The sequence below is a fragment of the Hippoglossus hippoglossus genome, chromosome 1 (assembly GCF_009819705.1).
Source record: "Hippoglossus hippoglossus isolate fHipHip1 chromosome 1, fHipHip1.pri, whole genome shotgun sequence".
In the NCBI taxonomy this organism is placed as follows: domain Eukaryota; kingdom Metazoa; phylum Chordata; class Actinopteri; order Pleuronectiformes; family Pleuronectidae; genus Hippoglossus; species Hippoglossus hippoglossus.
In genome coordinates this window covers 11,380,442-11,398,611 of record NC_047151.1, presented here as the reverse complement: position 1 = coordinate 11,398,611, position 18,170 = coordinate 11,380,442, and the positions used below count along the sequence as shown (strand labels likewise).

The following is an 18,170-nucleotide window of genomic DNA, read 5'->3' as shown; positions in this document are numbered from 1 at the left end:
CAACGTGTACAATACAACATACTATATATTGTATTTTTATAGCTATTATTATGTTTCTTTTATCCTTTTCCCTTGCCATTCATTTCAAATGATTTTTTATTGTATTTTATTTGTTGCCTTTGATTTAAGATGCTATTACTTGTTGTCATTGATTAATGTTTGTCATATTTGCGAAGCACTTTGTGACAGCTGCGTTAAAATTTCCTATACAAATAAAGTTTATAATAACAAAAATGTAGCATATAGGATATGAACACTAAAAGAAGTAGATAGCCAGCAGTAATAGATACACAGTGAAAATAGCCCTGGTCATGGATTAAAGGAATATCAGTTCAAACTGATTCCTGTATTGTTTAAAAATCTTGAAATGTGGGTTGTGGGGGTGTGGTGATACAACTGACAAAAAAGGTGGGAAACCAATAACAAACAGTACATTCAGCAGACTCAACACAGATAGGCCTTGTTCTGCTGCTGTGAGCTAATCTCATTTAGAACTTCACAGCCATGGATCTCAGACATTATTCCCAGACTAAAATATTTTTTATGGTGCAGGCCGGAGGCGGTGTTTTTTGTGGTCGTGTCCTTCTCTCCGTCTGTTCCAAATGTGTAAACCCGATATCTTAGTAACACCTCGAGGGTCCTCTGCACAAACTTGGACTCTAGGATGTGCTGATTCGATCTTCGGGGGTCAAAAAGTACAACTTTTGATATCCATGCAAAGCAGGGGAGGTTTATTTGTATGGTGCATTTCATCAGCAAGGCAATTCAATGAGCTTTATATAAGATAATGCAGAATAGATATTGTATTTTCAGCATAAAGCAAGACATAAAAAACCTCCACACACATGTTTCAGAATTAGTATCACTGATCTGACAATGAGACCAACACTCACATCTATGTTTGTGTATTTCTGTGTGTGTCTGTCCCTCAGCTCGCCAGCATGAACAGTTGGAAGGACATGCGAAAGGAGATCCTGTATCTGACTGCAAATGCCACAGGCTCTCCAAACCAGATGTATCAGGCTGTGTCACGTATCGTCTGCGGACACCCCGAGGGAGGTGGCCTCAAAATTAAGTCTCTCAACTGGTACGAGGACAACAACTACAAGGCCCTGTTTGGAAACCATGGCAACGACAGCGACAGCGAGCCCCACACTTCTTACGACAACTCTTCCAGTAAGTGTCCACTGCTATCTAGTCTGAAGTACCTTCAATTTCAACCTTGATTGTTATTTTTCACAGGGTCCTTGACTCAAATTGTCTTGTATGTATTCTTTCAGCACCTTATTGTAACAGCATGATGCGGAGTCTGGAGTCCAGCCCCATTTCCAGGATGATCTGGAGAGCCCTGAAGCCACTGCTCATGGGGAAGATCCTGTACACCCCAGATACACCAGCAACACAGAGGATCATCCATGAGGTACATGAGGCTCTTATAATCTCTGAGACCCTTTCAGAATTATCAGTTAAGACACATCAAATGATTGAATATGTATGTTTTTTTGTTGTGTGTGTGCTACAGGTTAATAAGACCTTCCAGGAGCTCGGCGTGCTGAGGGATCTTGGAGGGATGTGGGAGGAGATGAGACCCAAAGTTTGGAGCTTCATGGAGAATAGCGAAGAAATGGACTTAGTCAGGGTGAGTGGGAGGCGCTGACATTGTTCACATATAACTCATCAGAGAATAATCTGTGCACATGACTTCGGTGAAATTATGTCTCTGATGTAACTTGCCAGGGAGGAAGGGCCTTTCAAGTTCTGAGGCGTCTGTGGAGGCCACCGCCCAGAAAGACATTAACATTAAGCAGATATCCGACTGCCCCTGATAGTCACAAACATGTTTTTTCTTTTGGCTCAGGCTGACAAAAGCACTTAAACTATACAGAAAGAGGGCAGAAGCAAAGATGATAAACTAATACACAGACAGATAATCCAGCTAAAAAGGACAAAGACAAGCATAAAACTTGATTAATTAAACACTGGATAGATGGATTGTCAGTGTGGCATTAAATCATATCAATATTAATTCAATAGGATTATTTGTTTTGCCTTGAGGTTTTTGAATGTAAAGATTTAGTTTCTTCTGCAGGATCAGAAACTGACTGTCAAGTTCAAACATCTCCATCTGATGTGATGCAGTTTGTGACATGTCTCTCAGTAGCTGTTTTCCTACATTTTCTTCACTTTTCCTATGCAAATTGCATAAGCACCACTTCCACCCAGTGGTGGAATGTGATACTGACACTCAGACGCTTAGAAAGCAATTTAATGCACAAAGCTTGTCCCCGAAACAAGCAAATATGCTTCTATTACTGTCTCTATCACTGGCACTAATCTTGGTCAGTAAATGTGAGACTTTCAAATCACACATGTCTGCATCTGCACCTGACGTCATTGGTGAACAGAATTCTAAATTTATTTTTGCTACTGTGACATTGCGACACCCTGGAGACATAAAGCCTTGTTTCAGTTTTATTTTCTTCAGATGACAGGTTTTAATAACATCAGGGTGTAAATAATATTCTATATCGTACAATATTTTATGAGATGAAGTAGGTTTCTCTGTCGAGGAAAGAGGACATTGGTGACATTAACAGAGCCAATTATTTTTGAGAAAACCCTTGAGTAGGAAAAGAGGTCACAAGGCACAAGGTCACAAGCCAAACAAAAATGCAACAAGTGCAGCAGCAGCAAAGGTCAGAAAAGCATACAAGCCCAAAGTCATAATGTGTTGCCCCAGTTTTTTTATTTTCCCTAACCCTCTCTCAACACACATTTTACAGCACAGTGTCAGTAATAAACACAATCTAAGCTTTCTGTAAAGGTATTTTGTTTATCTGTGTTTACTTTCAGATCTAAATATAAGATAAAATAACCAATATAAATGTTTCACCCTTTGACAGACCCTGCTGCAGAATAACGCCAGCGCTGCATTCTTCAACACCCAGCTCAGTGATACTGAGTGGCGCGTGTCAGATGTGATCAATTTCCTGTCCAAGTCCTCCGAGGACCGGAGACCTGCAGGATCCGCCTTCACCTGGAGAGAGGTCTTCAACGAGACCGACCAGGCCATACAGACCATCTCACGCTTCATGGAGGTTAGTGTCATAGTGAGCGATTAAGGATGTAACAAAGACAACACACACAAAGTAAATAAGAAAGACAGCAGTGAAGTGTGTGCAGTGATGGGAAATTGTTTCCCCAGAGAAAACATTCAGTGTATAAAATGCCAAGACAGTTCTGACGTCTTAGGGAAAAAAATGTAGAGCGAGTTATGATGTTTTCGCATGACTTGTGGCAGACGTGTGTAATTATATCACAATGTAGCCGTCCTCATTTTCATGGACGGGGGCAATAAATGTGCATTTAATATGGGTCTCAAGTTGTTTCTGTCAACTAGCTTTTATCCAATACCTTCCATAGAGCAGAAATAGGTTAAATACCAATTGTCCATTTAGGTCAGAGCATTACACAATCTCCCAGCATCTTTCGTCGTTTCTTAATGCACTGCATTGAGATCTCGGCACAGCTATTAAAAGCCTTGAAATCCAATGTTCTTTTCCTTTCCCCTTCCCTCGTCAAGTTAAATCATTGCTATGCCCAGTGTGCCACCTCTCCCTGTCTCTGCATGTGGGGTCAGTGTGCCAAAGTTGAGTCTTAGACGTAAACAACCTGCCCCTAGACTCCTGCCAAATGTTAATCAATGTTCATGCCCCAGTGAATGGGCAATTATTTCTTTTGGATTTATCTGTGTCAGGGGGATTTCTTCATTGAGATTGTTGAAATACACATCATGGTTTGCTGCTAACTGTGATATAACAGCCTGATGATGTGCCTCTGATAATGTTAATTATGGGATTACCTCTATAATAAATGGTTTTATCCATCACATAGACTCATGATGCAGCGAACTGATAATAGACGGATGATCTTTCTAAATTTAACCAATGATTATAATCTTGTTTCCGTGACCTTAGACTCCCACCAGTCTCCCCTTTCTACTGTGGATAATGTGGTGTACCAGTCATTTACAGATAGATAATTTTTAACCCTGACTTGAGGTCAATTATGTATCTTTGTCAGTCATAATAATGTATTTTAGAATGTTGAGCAACACGAACAACAACCCACTGACTAAGATCATGTGTGTAAACCGGCTTTTCTCGCACAAAAAAATATGTCAAGGCCTCTCTGGACCATAAACCACTCTCAGGCCTGCAGCATTAGGGGTCATTATGTTGTATTTTCATTGTGGTCTCTGAACTCGTTGGCTTCTCTGACTCTCGGTATGCAGGGATGATGTATATGTCAGATAAATATGTGAGAGGGTAATATAGAAGGAGGTTTCAGGATGTCAACTTAACAGCTCTGGTATGGTTAGTGTCTGCACAAGGCACATAATTGTGAGTAATAGGGTTTAAAGTTCACAGTCGTCGAAGAAAAATATTTGTGAGGAAACTAATTAGTTTTGGAGCTGTCAGACAAAATTAGCAGCTGCATGCTGATGGCTCTGGAAACCAGGGCAAGTATCAAGTCGAGTATGTCATATCGCTTTTTGTCTTACATCCGCTTTTAGTAAAGTATGGCCTAAACCTGCTCTTCTCCTTCTCAGTGTGTGAACCTGGACAAGCTGGAGCCTGTAGCTAATGAGGAGCGACTGGTCAACAAGTCCATGGGTCTCCTGAACAACCAGAAATTCTGGGCCGGAATCGTGTTTCCTGATATCGCCCGTACCAACAGCACCGACCTGCCTCCCAATGTCAACTACAAGATCCGCATGGACATCGATAATGTGGAGAGGACGAACAAAATTAAAGACGGGTAAGAGGCCGTGTCCAACTGTTATTAAATCTTTGTAGGTTTTGAGTTAGATTTATTCATTTCCATCTTGTATTGTAGGTATTGGGACCCTGGTCCCAGAGCAGACCCCTTCGAGGATCTGCGGTACATCTGGGGTGGATTTTCCTACCTGCAGGACGTCATCGAGCACGGAATCATCAGAGCCATCACTGGCTCAAAGGAGAGGACAGGCGTCTACATTCAGCAGATGCCTTACCCCTGTTTTGTCGATGACATGTAAGTGAACTGTGTGAGAAGATAAACGTTACATTTTTCACTGTAGAGGCTCTTGAAAGGTTGTTTGATTGTAATTTCTTGTGCCCATAGTTTCCTTCGGGTGATGAGTCGGTCGATGCCTCTCTTCATGACCTTGGCGTGGATGTACTCCGTGGCCATCATCATCAAGGGCGTTGTGTACGAGAAGGAGGCACGGCTCAAGGAGACCATGAGGATCATGGGACTGAATAATGGCACTCTGTGGCTCAGCTGGTTCATCAGCAGTTTAATCCCGCTGCTGATCAGCGCCTCCCTGTTGGTCTTGTTATTAAAGGTTAGTGTTGGACTTAGACATCTGCATGCAGGGGTGTCTTTACACACGAATGTCAGCAAATAATAGAATATAGTCGCTGCTTCTTCTGACAAACAAGTGATATCACACTGCTGCAACCAGAGAACAGTTTAACGTTGTTTTCTCTCTTTTTCTCTTCTCAGATGGGCAACCTGCTGCCGTACAGTGATCCAGGTGTCGTGTTCCTGTTCCTGGGGTCGTTCGGCGTGGTAACCATCATGCAGTGTTTCCTCATCAGCACCCTGTTCTCTCGTGCCAACCTGGCAGCGGCCTGCGGGGGCATCATCTACTTCACTCTCTACCTGCCCTATGTGCTGTGTGTTGCCTGGCAAGACTACGTCGGCTTTGGAGCCAAACTTCTTGTGGTGTGTGGAAGAAATCATTTTATTTATATAGCACTCAATACAACACTCTCAAAACAAAGTTACAAATTGCTTCACACATAAAACCCACAAGTAAAAACACTTAAAAAATAAACATATAAACAAAGAAAAAACAGTCATAAAATAATAAACTAGTGTATTACAATAATACACTATTTTCTTTACACAAGTTTATTAGAATGAAGTCGAAGTCGAACCCATTACATCTATATACATTCTGTGTCCTGAATTACTTGTTTCTCCAGACTGAACTGTGGTTGCTCTCGTCTTCTCGCAGAGTTTGCTGTCTCCTGTTGCTTTTGGGTTCGGCTGTGAATACTTCGCCCTGTTCGAGGAGCAAGGCGTCGGTATCCAGTGGTCCAATCTGCTGGCCAGCCCTCTGGAGGACGACAGCTACAATCTAACCACCTCCATCTGCCTCATGCTGTTTGATGCCTTTCTGTACGGAGTAATGACCTGGTACATCGAAGCTGTGTTTCCTGGTGAGCCATGGACGGATTTTACTATCTAAATCAATGATATACAGTTAAATAGTGATAGTATTATGAGTTATTGTAGATCGTTTCAGTGAACGCTGTTTAAAACACTAAAATAATTCTGTCTGTTCCAGGTCAGTATGGTATCCCCAGGGCTTGGTACTTCCCTTTCACTAGGACGTACTGGTGCGGGGAGAAAGAGAACAGAAGCCTCGCCACCCCTCTGTCAAAGAAGGGCAACGCTGAAGGTACAAATGATTATCAGTATTATCTTTCTGACTTAGCAGAATTTTGAGATATAAAACAATTAGTGAAACAACAAGTTATGTCATTGCTAAAATGCCGTTCTTGTCCTTTTTTTTACCCACAGCTGTGTGTATTGAGGAGGAGCCCAGCCACATCGAACCGGGTGTTTACATTGAAAATTTGGTGAAGGTCTACAGCCATGGGAACAAGCTGGCCGTAGACGAGCTGTCACTGAGGTTCTACGAAGGACAGATCACCTCCTTCCTCGGACACAACGGAGCTGGCAAGACCACAACTATGTAAGTGAACACACATTTTATCATACAGTATAAGTGCAATGCTCCCAAGAGAATTGTTACGGGAATTTGAAATCTACTCAGTTGAGAAGATTTCCTCATGTGCCCTTGCCTTGTTTCTGATAGGTCAATCCTGACGGGGTTGTTCCCGCCCACCTCCGGTACGGCCTACATCCTTGGCAAGGACATCCGCACTGAGCTCAGCACCATCCGACAGAATCTGGGCGTCTGTCCGCAGCACAACGTACTTTTCAGCATGTATGTATTCCATATCAAGAAATTCGTAGCACGCATGGTCCCTCCGGTGTTTTGGTAGATGTGTGATTTGTTGACTTGCTGTGACCCAGGCTGACGGTTGAGGAACACATCTGGTTCTACGGCCGTCTGAAGGGGCTGCCGGAGGAGAAGGTGAAGGCTGAGATGGAGCAGATTGTGAACGATGTCGGGCTGCCGCACAAACGAAAGTCCCGCACCAGCACCTTGTCCGGTCAGTGTGAATATTGAAAATGTTGAAATGAAATGAAATGATTTGACTTTAGATATACAAAGCAAGAAAGATGTCACGCTAACATTTTCTTCCTGTTGTCTTTGCAGGTGGGATGCAGAGGAAGCTGTCAGTGGCCCTGGCTTTTGTTGGAGGCTCGAAGGTTGTGATTCTGGATGAACCGACTGCTGGGGTCGATCCTTATGCACGTAGGGGCATCTGGGACTTGCTGCTTAAATACAGACAGGGTAAATGAAACTATTCTCACTCTTTTCCATCCTTGATGTAGTTAATTTTGTAGTTTTATAAGTCATTAAGCCAAATTCTCCTCAGAAGCAGCAAATTCCATCAAATGAAGCTCAATGTGTTTTTCCCGATGTTAGGCCGCACCATCATCCTGTCCACTCATCACATGGATGAGGCCGACATCCTGGGCGACCGCATCGCCATCATCTCCCATGGCAAGCTGTGCTGCGTGGGCTCCTCCCTTTTCCTGAAGACTCAGCTGGGGACAGGCTACTACCTGACCCTGGTCAAGAGAGACTACGACCTGACACTTCAGTCCTGCAGGAATTCTGCCAGCACCGTCTGCTACAAGAAAACAGAGAAGGTAAGCATCAATTTATTGTAAAAAAAAAAAAATTCAGATGTATATTTTTGCCTGATGTACTCACCTGTGAAACCTCTTTGTCCTTTGTTCAGGAGGACAACGTATCAGAGAGCAGTTCTGATGCTGGTTTGGGCAGCGAACCGGAGAGTGAAACCACCACCATCGGTAAGAACTGACACTAAATTCGCTCCCTCAAAGTCGGATAGTTTTTCTCATGCAAGATTAACTTTGCAACAAATACAGTTTTTTATTCCCTCTCACAAAACTCTCGATCTTTCCTACAGATGTATCCCTCATCTCCAACTTGATATTCAAGCACGTCTCCGAGGCTCGCCTGGTGGAGGATCTCGGCCATGAACTCACATATGTCTTGCCCTACCAGTCCGCTAAAGACGGAGCCTTTGTGGAGCTCTTCCATGAGCTTGACGACCGACTGACCGACCTGGGAATATCCAGCTATGGAATATCTGACACCACCCTGGAAGAGGTGACTTGCCTCTTTGTCTTTTCTTCCACAGATGGTTGTAAACAAAATGAATCGGTTGTATTACATTTCATTTAGTGGTTTTAAGCATCTGTTTTGAGTTTATCCATTGTTTAACTCATGCTTTCCAACTCAGATTTTCCTGAAAGTGGCTGAGGACAGTGGAGTGGACGCTGTTGAGCTTTCAGGTGAGATTAATGACATTTTCCACTTACGATAGTTAGATTTACACTATGTATGCACCTAACACCTGTATTTCTTTACATTTGTGTTAAAGACATATATTAGCAGAATGAAATTAATGTGTTTACTCTCCTGTGGCTGCAGATGGAGTCGTACCAACAAGGACTCGTCGCCATCACGCCTTCGGAGACCACCAGAGCTGCCTGAAGCCCTTCACCGAGGACGACTTTGAATTCAACGACTCTGAAGGTGACCAAGGGAGAACTGCACTACCCAGTATGCAGTGCAATGATAGCAACACTTTTGTTGCTGTCTTTTTAAATGCTTTGTGCCACTGAAATTGCAATTGCAGTTATATTATTAGCAATGTTACAGAATGAGGCCAGAGTTTGCTCACGTGTGCTGCGGTGTCTGTTTCCAGAGTCCCGTGAGACCGACTGGCTCAGTGGAACAGATGGTAAAGGTTCATACCAGGTGAAAGGCTGGAGTCTGAAGAGACAGCAGTTTGTTGCACTGCTCTGGAAACGATTCCTCTATGCCCGACGCTCCAGAAAAGGATTCTTTGCTCAGGTATGCTGATGCTTTTTTCTTACTAACTTACTTTTTAGTCAGGTACACAGTAAACCACATGAGGACTCTGTCTGTTCAATTTATTGTTGTAATATGTAACTAATGTAATAAATTGTGTTATTTTTCAGATTGTTCTGCCTGCAGTGTTTGTGTGTATCGCTCTGGTGTTCAGCCTGATCGTTCCTCCCTTTGGAAAGTACCCCAGTCTGGCTCTGGATCCCAGCATGTACGGAGAACAGTTTACCTTCATCAGGTGAGATTTTACATTTTATCACGTTTTCCTCCTCCCATTCATCCATTTAAATATCATATCATCAAAATAAAATGGCCAACCAGTTTTCTGCCAAACCACCATTTTCCCCTCAATCAAATCTTTCATGATTGCACTTTTTAAAATGATATTAGATTGATTAGCATCATCTGTGTGTGCTATTCTAATGTTTCTGTGTTTGTTTGTAGTAATGACATGCCTGAGAATTCTCACGCCAACAAACTACTGCAAGCTCTGATGGAAAAACCAGGATTTGGAACACGCTGCATGGAAGGGGAACCCATAACGTGAGTTTATCTCTTTTTATCTTACTGTAAAATAGAAACAATTGAAATATATAGATACTAGTGTAGATCTATATATAATATATAATATTAGTACTGAATGAACATAAAATGGTGATTTCGTGAGTATTATTAACTTATCTCTCTCTGTGCTCCAGGAACAACTCGTGCACTGCATTAGAGGATGAGTGGTCGATCCCACAAGTCGCTCAAGGTTTGATGGACATGTTTGACAACGGCAACTGGACCATGGAGAATCCGTCTCCCCTGTGCGAGTGCAGCTGCGAAGGCCGCAAGAGAATGCTGCCCGAGTGTCCGGCTGGTGCTGGCGGACTTCCACCACCACATGTTAGTGACACCAAACATTAAGAAAGTCAAAAATATAATGGTTATTAAATAATCGAAATAGAGAAGCAATAAAGCACACACTGAAAAACAAACAAATGTTAATCTATGTTTTGACCTGTTTGTGTTTCCAGATGAAGATCAGTGACGAAGACACGCTTCAGAATTTGACTGGCAGAAACATCTCAGACTATCTGGTTAAAACCTACGCTCAGATTATCGGAAAGAGGTAACACTCATCTCTCATATGTGTGTGTGACAAACCTACATGTGTGTTAATTCTCACAGAAGGAATTGTTGATATTGAATATCTTCTTCTTTTTTCCAGCCTGAAGAACAAGATTTGGGTCAACGAGTTCAGGTACATTATCAGAGATGATTTATCCTGATATATCAATAATATTGAACTTGAGTAGCCGCTGTCTGTGTCCCTCACTGATGTTAAAACGATCCTGCTCTCCACAGATATGGAGGATTCTCGCTTGGTGCCCACGGTTCTCAGCTTCTGTCCGACAGCGACGATATCGACGAAGCAATCGCTCATCTGAGGAGACGCTTCCACCTGGAGAGGGTAAGAGACTTCATGATTTTATCACTTTACATACACACTGAACTGGTCCACAGCAGCATGTTACTGAATACAAACTGGCTCATAACATTTTAATTTTACAACTGTTAGTCATGATGAGACACTATTATTTCAACATGTTTATGTTTTTATACATTTTTGATGTTATAGACTCGTGTTATTGTAGGTTTGAACTAAAGAGCCCTCTCTCCCTCTCTCCCTCTCTCTCCCTCTCCCTCTCTCCCTCTCTCTCTGCCTCACCCACCCCTCAGGGAGCGGCAGCTGATCGTTTCTTTCACAGTCTCTCCAGTTTTGTCCAAGGACTAGACAGCAAGAATAATGTCAAGGTTAGCACAGACATGCACAATTACACACGCACTCAAACAGATTATACAACAGCAGGTGGCCCTGTATGCTACTGCCGAGCTTCCCAGCCCAAATTCTTCAACAAGGCTCTGTTAGACACAATATGCACACTGATTCTAGTCGTATTCTGTAATTTGATTGCATAATAATTGATTTCCACATTGTTGCAGATTAAACACTAGCACAGCTGCAGCACCACAGTCCCACACAACACTTCCACATACAGTTTCTTCTTTTTTTCTCAGAAGTTCACTTAAGTTCACTTAAGAGTGATGCAGTCCAGAGCAAATCACTTTATGGCAATAGAACCTTGTGAGATACTCCTTTAAGGACAAAATCTTCCACTTTTCACTTATGGCACTCAGCTGATCACAAAGCTAGTAATGTACTTCCAGACGTCTTTTTAGGTTACTGAGACTGAAAGGTCACTTCGCTTCTCTTTTCTCCAGATCTGGTTTAACAACAAGGGCTGGCACAGCATCGGCTCCTTCCTCAACGTGATGAACAACGGCATCCTGCGAGCAAGTCTGCCAGCCGGCAAAGACCCCACCAAGTATGGCATCACCGCCCACAATCACCCACTCAACCTCACCAAGGAGCAGCTCTCACAGGTCGCATTGTGAGTATCAGGATTTTGAGCTGCATTTTAATTTGTACCTATTATATTCTGGAGAAATATCATCTTATTCTCATTTCCTTTTTTCTCTCTCTTCTCTCTTTCTCTCTCTCAGGATGACAACGTCAGTGGACGTGTTGGTGTCCATCTGTGTGATCTTTGCCATGTCCTTCGTCCCGGCCAGTTTTGTGGTTTTCCTCATTCAGGAGAGAGTGAACAAGGCAAAACACTTGCAGTTCATCAGTGGAGTGCAGCCTCTGCTCTACTGGCTGGCCAACTTTGTCTGGGATATGGTAAGAAAATGAATTCAGTTGTTTCCACTGGTTCCTCTCCACACTATCAGACAAATTAAAAGAGAAAAGTCTTTCTAAATTGGAACATGCTGCTCTTTTCTAAGCCCTGAAGCCTGTTTTTCTTCCTCTCTTGCAGTGCAACTACATCGTCCCAGCCACACTGGTTATCATTATCTTTATGTGTTTCCAACAAGACGCCTACGTCTCCTCCACTAATCTGCCAGTGCTGGCTCTGCTGCTGCTGCTCTACGGGTGAGTTTGACTCAAATTCACTTTCTTCATTTCATAATTTTCCCAGTTTCTTTATGCTTCTCATCTAACAATGATCTGTGTGTTTCCTCTCAGGTGGTCGATCACCCCTCTGATGTACCCAGCCTCATTTTTCTTTAAGATCCCCAGCACGGCCTACGTGGTTCTGACCAGCGTCAACATACTGATAGGAATCAATGGCAGTGTCTCCACATTTGTGCTGGAGCTGTTCGGCAGCAATGTAAGTAACGTCGCCATGGAGCAGACAAGTTATTGACTGATGATTGAAAAAAATATCTAGAAGGAGAGATGTTTGTAAGAGAAGTGATTCTACCCATGTCGATTAAATATTAACTGTAAATATTGACATCACGACTGTTTCAGGAGATCGGTGGCATCAACGACATCTTGAAGAACGTGTTCCTCATCTTCCCACACTTCTGTCTGGGCAGAGGACTGATTGACATGGTGAAGAATCAGGCAATGGCTGATGCTTTGGAGAGATTTGGTAAGTACAGCACACTTCTGTTAACAACGGCCATGTGTTCTTGAGGATTTTTGTTTTACTCTTACTGGTTTTGACAAAATGTTTCTAAAACTATGGAATTGTCTGTACTGTTTTAGGTGAAAACCGGTTCCGTTCACCTCTGGCTTGGGACATGGTGGGAAAGAATCTGTTTGCGATGGCCATAGAGGGCCTCATCTTCTTCATCATCACCGTCCTCATTCAGTATCGCTTCTGCATTAAGGCCAGGTGGGTGAAACTTGCCTACTATGGGTGTTCCGGCAGCTTTAAAATTGTATCATTATAATCTCTTCTCTGTGAGAACTATTTAAATGTAAAACCTCCAGTAAATCTGTTTTTCTAATGCAACTCTTTTTCCGCTCTGTGTTTGTCCAGGTCGTCCACCAGTCACCTGAAGCCTATTGGAGAAGAAGATGAGGACGTGGCCAGAGAGCGACAGAGGATCCTGGGTGGAGGAGGACAGACCGACATCCTGGAGCTCAGGCAGCTTACCAAGATTTACAAGCGGAAACAGAAGCCAGCAGTGGACCGGCTGTGTGTCGGCATCCCCCCTGGAGAGGTATGATACAGACGGAGTGTCTAAACACCTGTTGTAACTGTTTAACACAAGGGAAAGCTTTAATATGGGTTTAAATCAATTTGTAAGTCACTTTTCTTGAGGTAAACCATTTGTATCCTTTCCTGCAGTGCTTCGGTTTGCTTGGGGTGAATGGAGCAGGAAAAACCAGCACCTTTAAAATGCTGACAGGAGATTCTCTAGTGACCGGTGGAGAGGCGTACCTGGCTGGCAAAAGGTAAGAACACATCATTCCACAGAATAACCAACACATCCAATCATCTGTTATAGACTATTACAGGATGCACATCCTCTTTAGTATGGAAGGTTTTTCAGCATGAAAGATATTTGAAATAGTTGTTAAATCAAGGCTGAACAAAACAACTCCATCCAAACCCTGTTGAGAAAATGACTTGAGTAAGATTGTTTAAAAAAGCAGATTTTCTTAAAAAAAACACAATACTCTACTTCTCAACATTCTTTTGCTTTCTATAAAACGTAATCATCCTCCTCTTTGTGTTTATCTCTTTCCAGTGTAACTTCAGAGATCGATGAAGTGCATCAGAACATGGGCTACTGTCCCCAGTTTGATGCTATCAACGACCTGCTGACTGGCAGAGAGCATCTGGAGTTTTACGCCATCCTGAGAGGAGTGCCTGAGAAGGAAGTCTGCGAGGTCAGCAAAAAACACACATACACACACAATGATACATCATATGAGTTATACTGTCTGTGTTAAAAAATATGTACGTATAAATGTTTGAAACTGAAGTACTCATCCCATCCACTAGGTGGCAGAGTGGGGCATTCGGAAGCTGGGCCTGGTGAAATATGTGGACAAGTCAGCAGGCAGCTACAGTGGAGGAAACATGAGGAAACTGTCGACTGCCATCGCTCTCATAGGAGGACCACCTGTCGTGTTTCTGGTGAGTGGGGAAATAAATCAAAACTATTTTTCACAAAGCGCGGCTGCAGGTCCCTGTGAGACATCGTGTGTTGATCGCTGTGTTGTAGCAGCAGCTGAGAATCTGTTGTTTCCTTGTCACAGGATGAACCAACTACAGGCATGGACCCTAAGGCGCGTCGGGCCTTGTGGAACGCCATCCTGAGCATCATCAAGGAGGGACGATCTGTAGTCCTCACCTCTCACAGGTTAGACCAGTGATCTGTACTACATCCGTTAAACCAACAATACAAATGTGTATTTCGATACACCATGCAGTATTTTCTTAATACTGCATCCAAGAGATTATTCCTTCATTATTCCCTTTGTTAATTTATATATGATTATCCTAATCTTGGTGTGTTCTTGTTTACAGTATGGAGGAGTGCGAGGCCCTTTGCACCAGGATGGCCATCATGGTCAACGGCAGGTTCCGCTGTCTGGGCAGCGTACAGCACCTCAAGAACAGGTAGGAACACTCACCAGAGCATTATCAAATAGACTTGCAATACAAATACATGGCAAAGTAGAATGATATTCAGAGATACCTCCACCAAGGCCTAATAGTCCCCATATGAAATCAGATTTGAATTTATTAGATCCAGACTTTTGTCCTGATCTGCATATCCCAAAATTATTCTCGGAGAAATCAACAAAACATTTTAAAAACACACTATCTCACAATGTTAAAGAATGTGAAAAAGATTTCCTGGATCCGCGCCCCTGATCCGGATCTGCACCTAAAAAGAATGTGGGTTCTTCTCTGACCCATAATGCATCCTTCCACTAAGTTTCATGGTAATCCATCCAGTCGTTTTTGTGTAATCCTGCTCTAACAGACGAGCAAACTAAGACAGATGAAAACACAATTCTAGGCAGAGGAAATGACATATCATGAGAAATTGGATAAAGAGTCAAGTCTTCTTCTTTTAATTCTTCATCCTTCTTTTCCTTTCCATCAGATTTGGTGATGGCTACACCATCATCCTGCGGGTGGCCGGGCCGGACCCAGACCTTCGGCCGGTGATGGAGTTCATAGAGCATGAGCTCCCAGGCAGCAACTTGAAGGAGAAGCACCGCAACATGCTGCAGTACCAGCTGCCCTCGTCCCTCACTTCCCTCGCCCGCATTTTCTCCCTGCTCTCCCAGAACAAGGAGGCGCTCAGCATAGAGGACTACTCAGTCTCTCAGACCACTCTAGACCAAGTAAGCACACATGCCCAAAGCTCTGACTATAACTAGGTTTCATCTTTGATTCGAACAGAAACTCATTTCCTTTTCGTCTTCTTACTTTTCTACAGGTGTTTGTAAATTTCGCCAAGGACCAAAGTGACGAGGACCATTTGAAAGACATCCATCTGAGCAAGCGGGACGCTTTGGTAGTGGACTTTTCCCAGCTAAACACCTTTCTCAAAGACAACAAGACTCGGGAGAGCTGCGTCTGATTCAACAACAAACCGTCAGTGGGTTGTTGCTCTGCTTCAACCTCCCTCCCCCCCAATCCCAGAAAATATGGACCACTAACCTGAGGGGGGAAATGAACTGCTATCATTTTTTATTTTTTATTTCTATTTTGTAGTCTTTTTTAATTGTTATCATTTCTCAGTGGACCTGCATTTCAGCGCACAGCCTTTTGAAAAGGCAGAGACCTGCAGGTATCGCGACAGACACTGAAACTATGAAAACTCAATGCAAATCAATGCAAGACGTATATACATATATTTAAGGTGTTGAGATATTCCTGTGGGGGCTGGAGACTGGTGCTTCTCCTTCACTAGGCGGACGGAGAGGAGAAAAAAAAAAAAAAAGAACACTTAGAACACTTGAAGCAGCAGCACGTTTATTATGCTGCGTCAGACTGGAAGCCTGTACCCCTGCAACTCACTCAATGGACAATGCGTCGGGGACGACAGGACCAGACATCTCTATATTTTTGAAACCCCCGTTTCTAGAACAGTTAGCAGTAGTCAGTGGGACTGTGTATGTGAAATCACGGCAGCATAGAACAAACAGAAACCGGTTTGGATCATTCACTGCCAACTGCTTAAAGACACACTGACTGACTACTTTTTTTATTCAGAGTCAAAACTCTCACAATCTCAAGTTTTATAATGTGAGTGAAAATACAATCCAGTTGATTTCAGTCAGAAACAAACTATCATGCAAGATGATTTTTACTAATTTTAACTCTAAGATCAAGATCGACACCCAAGTTGTCTTTTTTTGTGGTTATTTTGTTCTTGGTGTCCTTGACATTGTCCAGCACAGTGCCTATACTGTATCATGGTGGGGAGAGGAATCCGAGCACTCCATTGAAACAACAATGTTTGTAAGGCTGCCGAGGAATGTAGAAGACAGATAGCAACATGCATCAAAAGCACACGAAGGAGATTTGTTTTTGTGGAGATGACGAATGAAACTTGACGGTTTTTGTTTTATTTAATTGTGTCCGTTATTGTCAAAAAGAAAACAAAAAAAATCTTGTGTTTGCTCTATGTCCGTATGAGACGTGCAGTCTGTTATGCTGGCTTGTTGTTTTCCTCGCCCTCTGCCCTCTTTAAAACGGATCCGCAGACCGCTGAGAAGGGATACAAGAAGGATGAAGTTACTGTTGGGACTGGATTGATGAAAGTTCGTTGGAAATATATATTGCATGCTTTCCACCGGGCCGCACACCTTGACTGTCAGCACTTTAGTGTGTGTGTGCAGAAAAGCATGCCGTCAGATCAACGTGTAAAGGACTGCAGAGGACTGCTTCAGTGTTGTGGGATTATATACACGTGGAGCTTCAACCCAAATTCTGTTGTAAAAAGAAACGTTCCTGCAAATGATCCTGTAGCCCCCCCCCAAGCATGGAGGAGATGGTTTTACAGCTACTGTGCTCGAACGTGATCTAAAGGTGGAATCTGTCCCAGTAACATGTGCGATGGGGGGTTATTAGACCTGAGCCAGCGCCAATGTGGATATTGTGTACATTAGCAGTCGTTTGATGTCAAGTCAAAAAAAAAAAAAGTGTTACCAGTGGAGTGAACAAAACGTATCTGTGCCAAACGGAGCTGAATATGTATCTTTGATCAACCAGCATAATCTCGAGGAGGCAGCTGTGTTTTGAAGTTTTTTTTATTTCAGGTCTTTTCCATCGACTTCACTGACAGAAATCCTCCTCGTTTCATTTCCAGCAACTCAAACAAAAAAAGCGTGTGTCATGCAATGATACACGTGCTCTCTCTCTCTCTCATTCAGTCTGCATTAGAGCCGTCTATCTTCTAGTGGTGTTGCCAAATTCTGATCTCTGTCCAATCACTTTGATAAGCTGTCAGAAACTAAGGAGCATTTCTCGTATCCAGAGCAAGTGAATAAGTCAGACTTCACATAAACAGGGACCACGTCAGTTAGAGTTGTGCTCGCGATGCTTTACAGTCCAAAAAAAACAAAATCCAGGGTATGAAATGATGACAGATTATCATTACAGGTGCTCTGTGTCGTATCTTAGAAGGGTGTTTCCGTTATCTCTGGGTTGTAATAACTATTGTTAGGTTTAACCCTGCAACCAATCCTGACAGTCTGAGCCTCAGCGGACCAACCCCCTCTGTCAAATGTGGGTACTTTGTCGTTTACCCATAAGTTGCAAACACGCAGAGGTTCGGGATTTTGAAAATCAGACATGAGAAAAACAAATCTCTGCACTGGAAAACAGATAAGACACATGGCAGCCACACCACTGTATTAAAGGATTTGTTAAAAACTTGAAGAATATGAAAGGTTTCATGTGATCGAGGGGAAACGAGTGAATGGCAGACAGTGGTGAGATAAGAAGAGGAACACAGAACAGTGCTACGGTGGTGATTTTTCTCTTGTGCTCAATATTATCATTTGTTTACATTTTTAAGTATTAAGCAACAGTTTGAGTCTGTTACCCATTGTGCATAGTTACTCTTTAATAAATAAATAAAAATTCATACATTTTGAACGACGACTCCTCATCTGATTATTTTATCTTTTACCTTTGTACCC

The 18,170-nt window shown here is 42.8% G+C and overlaps 1 protein-coding gene across 3 annotated transcripts in view; it reads left to right on the top strand.

The window, feature by feature from the left end:
- Positions 1–18,126, top strand: part of LOC117769461 (phospholipid-transporting ATPase ABCA1-like) — a 38,164-nt gene extending 20,038 nt beyond the window's left edge. For all 3 annotated transcript variants that reach the window (XM_034598362.1, XM_034598368.1, XM_034598374.1), the window contains exons 9-49: positions 933–1,176; positions 1,281–1,420; positions 1,523–1,639; positions 2,904–3,098; positions 4,613–4,821; positions 4,900–5,076; positions 5,167–5,389; positions 5,551–5,772; positions 6,068–6,272; positions 6,401–6,514; positions 6,637–6,811; positions 6,935–7,066; positions 7,156–7,295; positions 7,403–7,540; positions 7,676–7,902; positions 7,995–8,067; positions 8,187–8,389; positions 8,523–8,574; positions 8,714–8,818; positions 8,991–9,139; positions 9,268–9,392; positions 9,599–9,697; positions 9,853–10,042; positions 10,174–10,268; positions 10,368–10,400; positions 10,505–10,610; positions 10,880–10,954; positions 11,423–11,592; positions 11,705–11,882; positions 12,019–12,134; positions 12,228–12,372; positions 12,516–12,639; positions 12,756–12,885; positions 13,033–13,216; positions 13,345–13,451; positions 13,748–13,889; positions 14,005–14,139; positions 14,262–14,365; positions 14,533–14,625; positions 15,119–15,362; positions 15,458–18,126. In XM_034598362.1, the coding sequence (XP_034454253.1) occupies positions 933–1,176; positions 1,281–1,420; positions 1,523–1,639; positions 2,904–3,098; positions 4,613–4,821; positions 4,900–5,076; positions 5,167–5,389; positions 5,551–5,772; positions 6,068–6,272; positions 6,401–6,514; positions 6,637–6,811; positions 6,935–7,066; positions 7,156–7,295; positions 7,403–7,540; positions 7,676–7,902; positions 7,995–8,067; positions 8,187–8,389; positions 8,523–8,574; positions 8,714–8,818; positions 8,991–9,139; positions 9,268–9,392; positions 9,599–9,697; positions 9,853–10,042; positions 10,174–10,268; positions 10,368–10,400; positions 10,505–10,610; positions 10,880–10,954; positions 11,423–11,592; positions 11,705–11,882; positions 12,019–12,134; positions 12,228–12,372; positions 12,516–12,639; positions 12,756–12,885; positions 13,033–13,216; positions 13,345–13,451; positions 13,748–13,889; positions 14,005–14,139; positions 14,262–14,365; positions 14,533–14,625; positions 15,119–15,362; positions 15,458–15,601 (5,979 nt within the window). In that variant the 3' untranslated portion in view covers positions 15,602–18,126. The remainder of the gene's footprint in view (positions 1–932; positions 1,177–1,280; positions 1,421–1,522; positions 1,640–2,903; positions 3,099–4,612; positions 4,822–4,899; positions 5,077–5,166; positions 5,390–5,550; positions 5,773–6,067; positions 6,273–6,400; positions 6,515–6,636; positions 6,812–6,934; positions 7,067–7,155; positions 7,296–7,402; positions 7,541–7,675; positions 7,903–7,994; positions 8,068–8,186; positions 8,390–8,522; positions 8,575–8,713; positions 8,819–8,990; positions 9,140–9,267; positions 9,393–9,598; positions 9,698–9,852; positions 10,043–10,173; positions 10,269–10,367; positions 10,401–10,504; positions 10,611–10,879; positions 10,955–11,422; positions 11,593–11,704; positions 11,883–12,018; positions 12,135–12,227; positions 12,373–12,515; positions 12,640–12,755; positions 12,886–13,032; positions 13,217–13,344; positions 13,452–13,747; positions 13,890–14,004; positions 14,140–14,261; positions 14,366–14,532; positions 14,626–15,118; positions 15,363–15,457) is intronic.
- Positions 18,127–18,170: the final 44 nt, after the last annotated feature.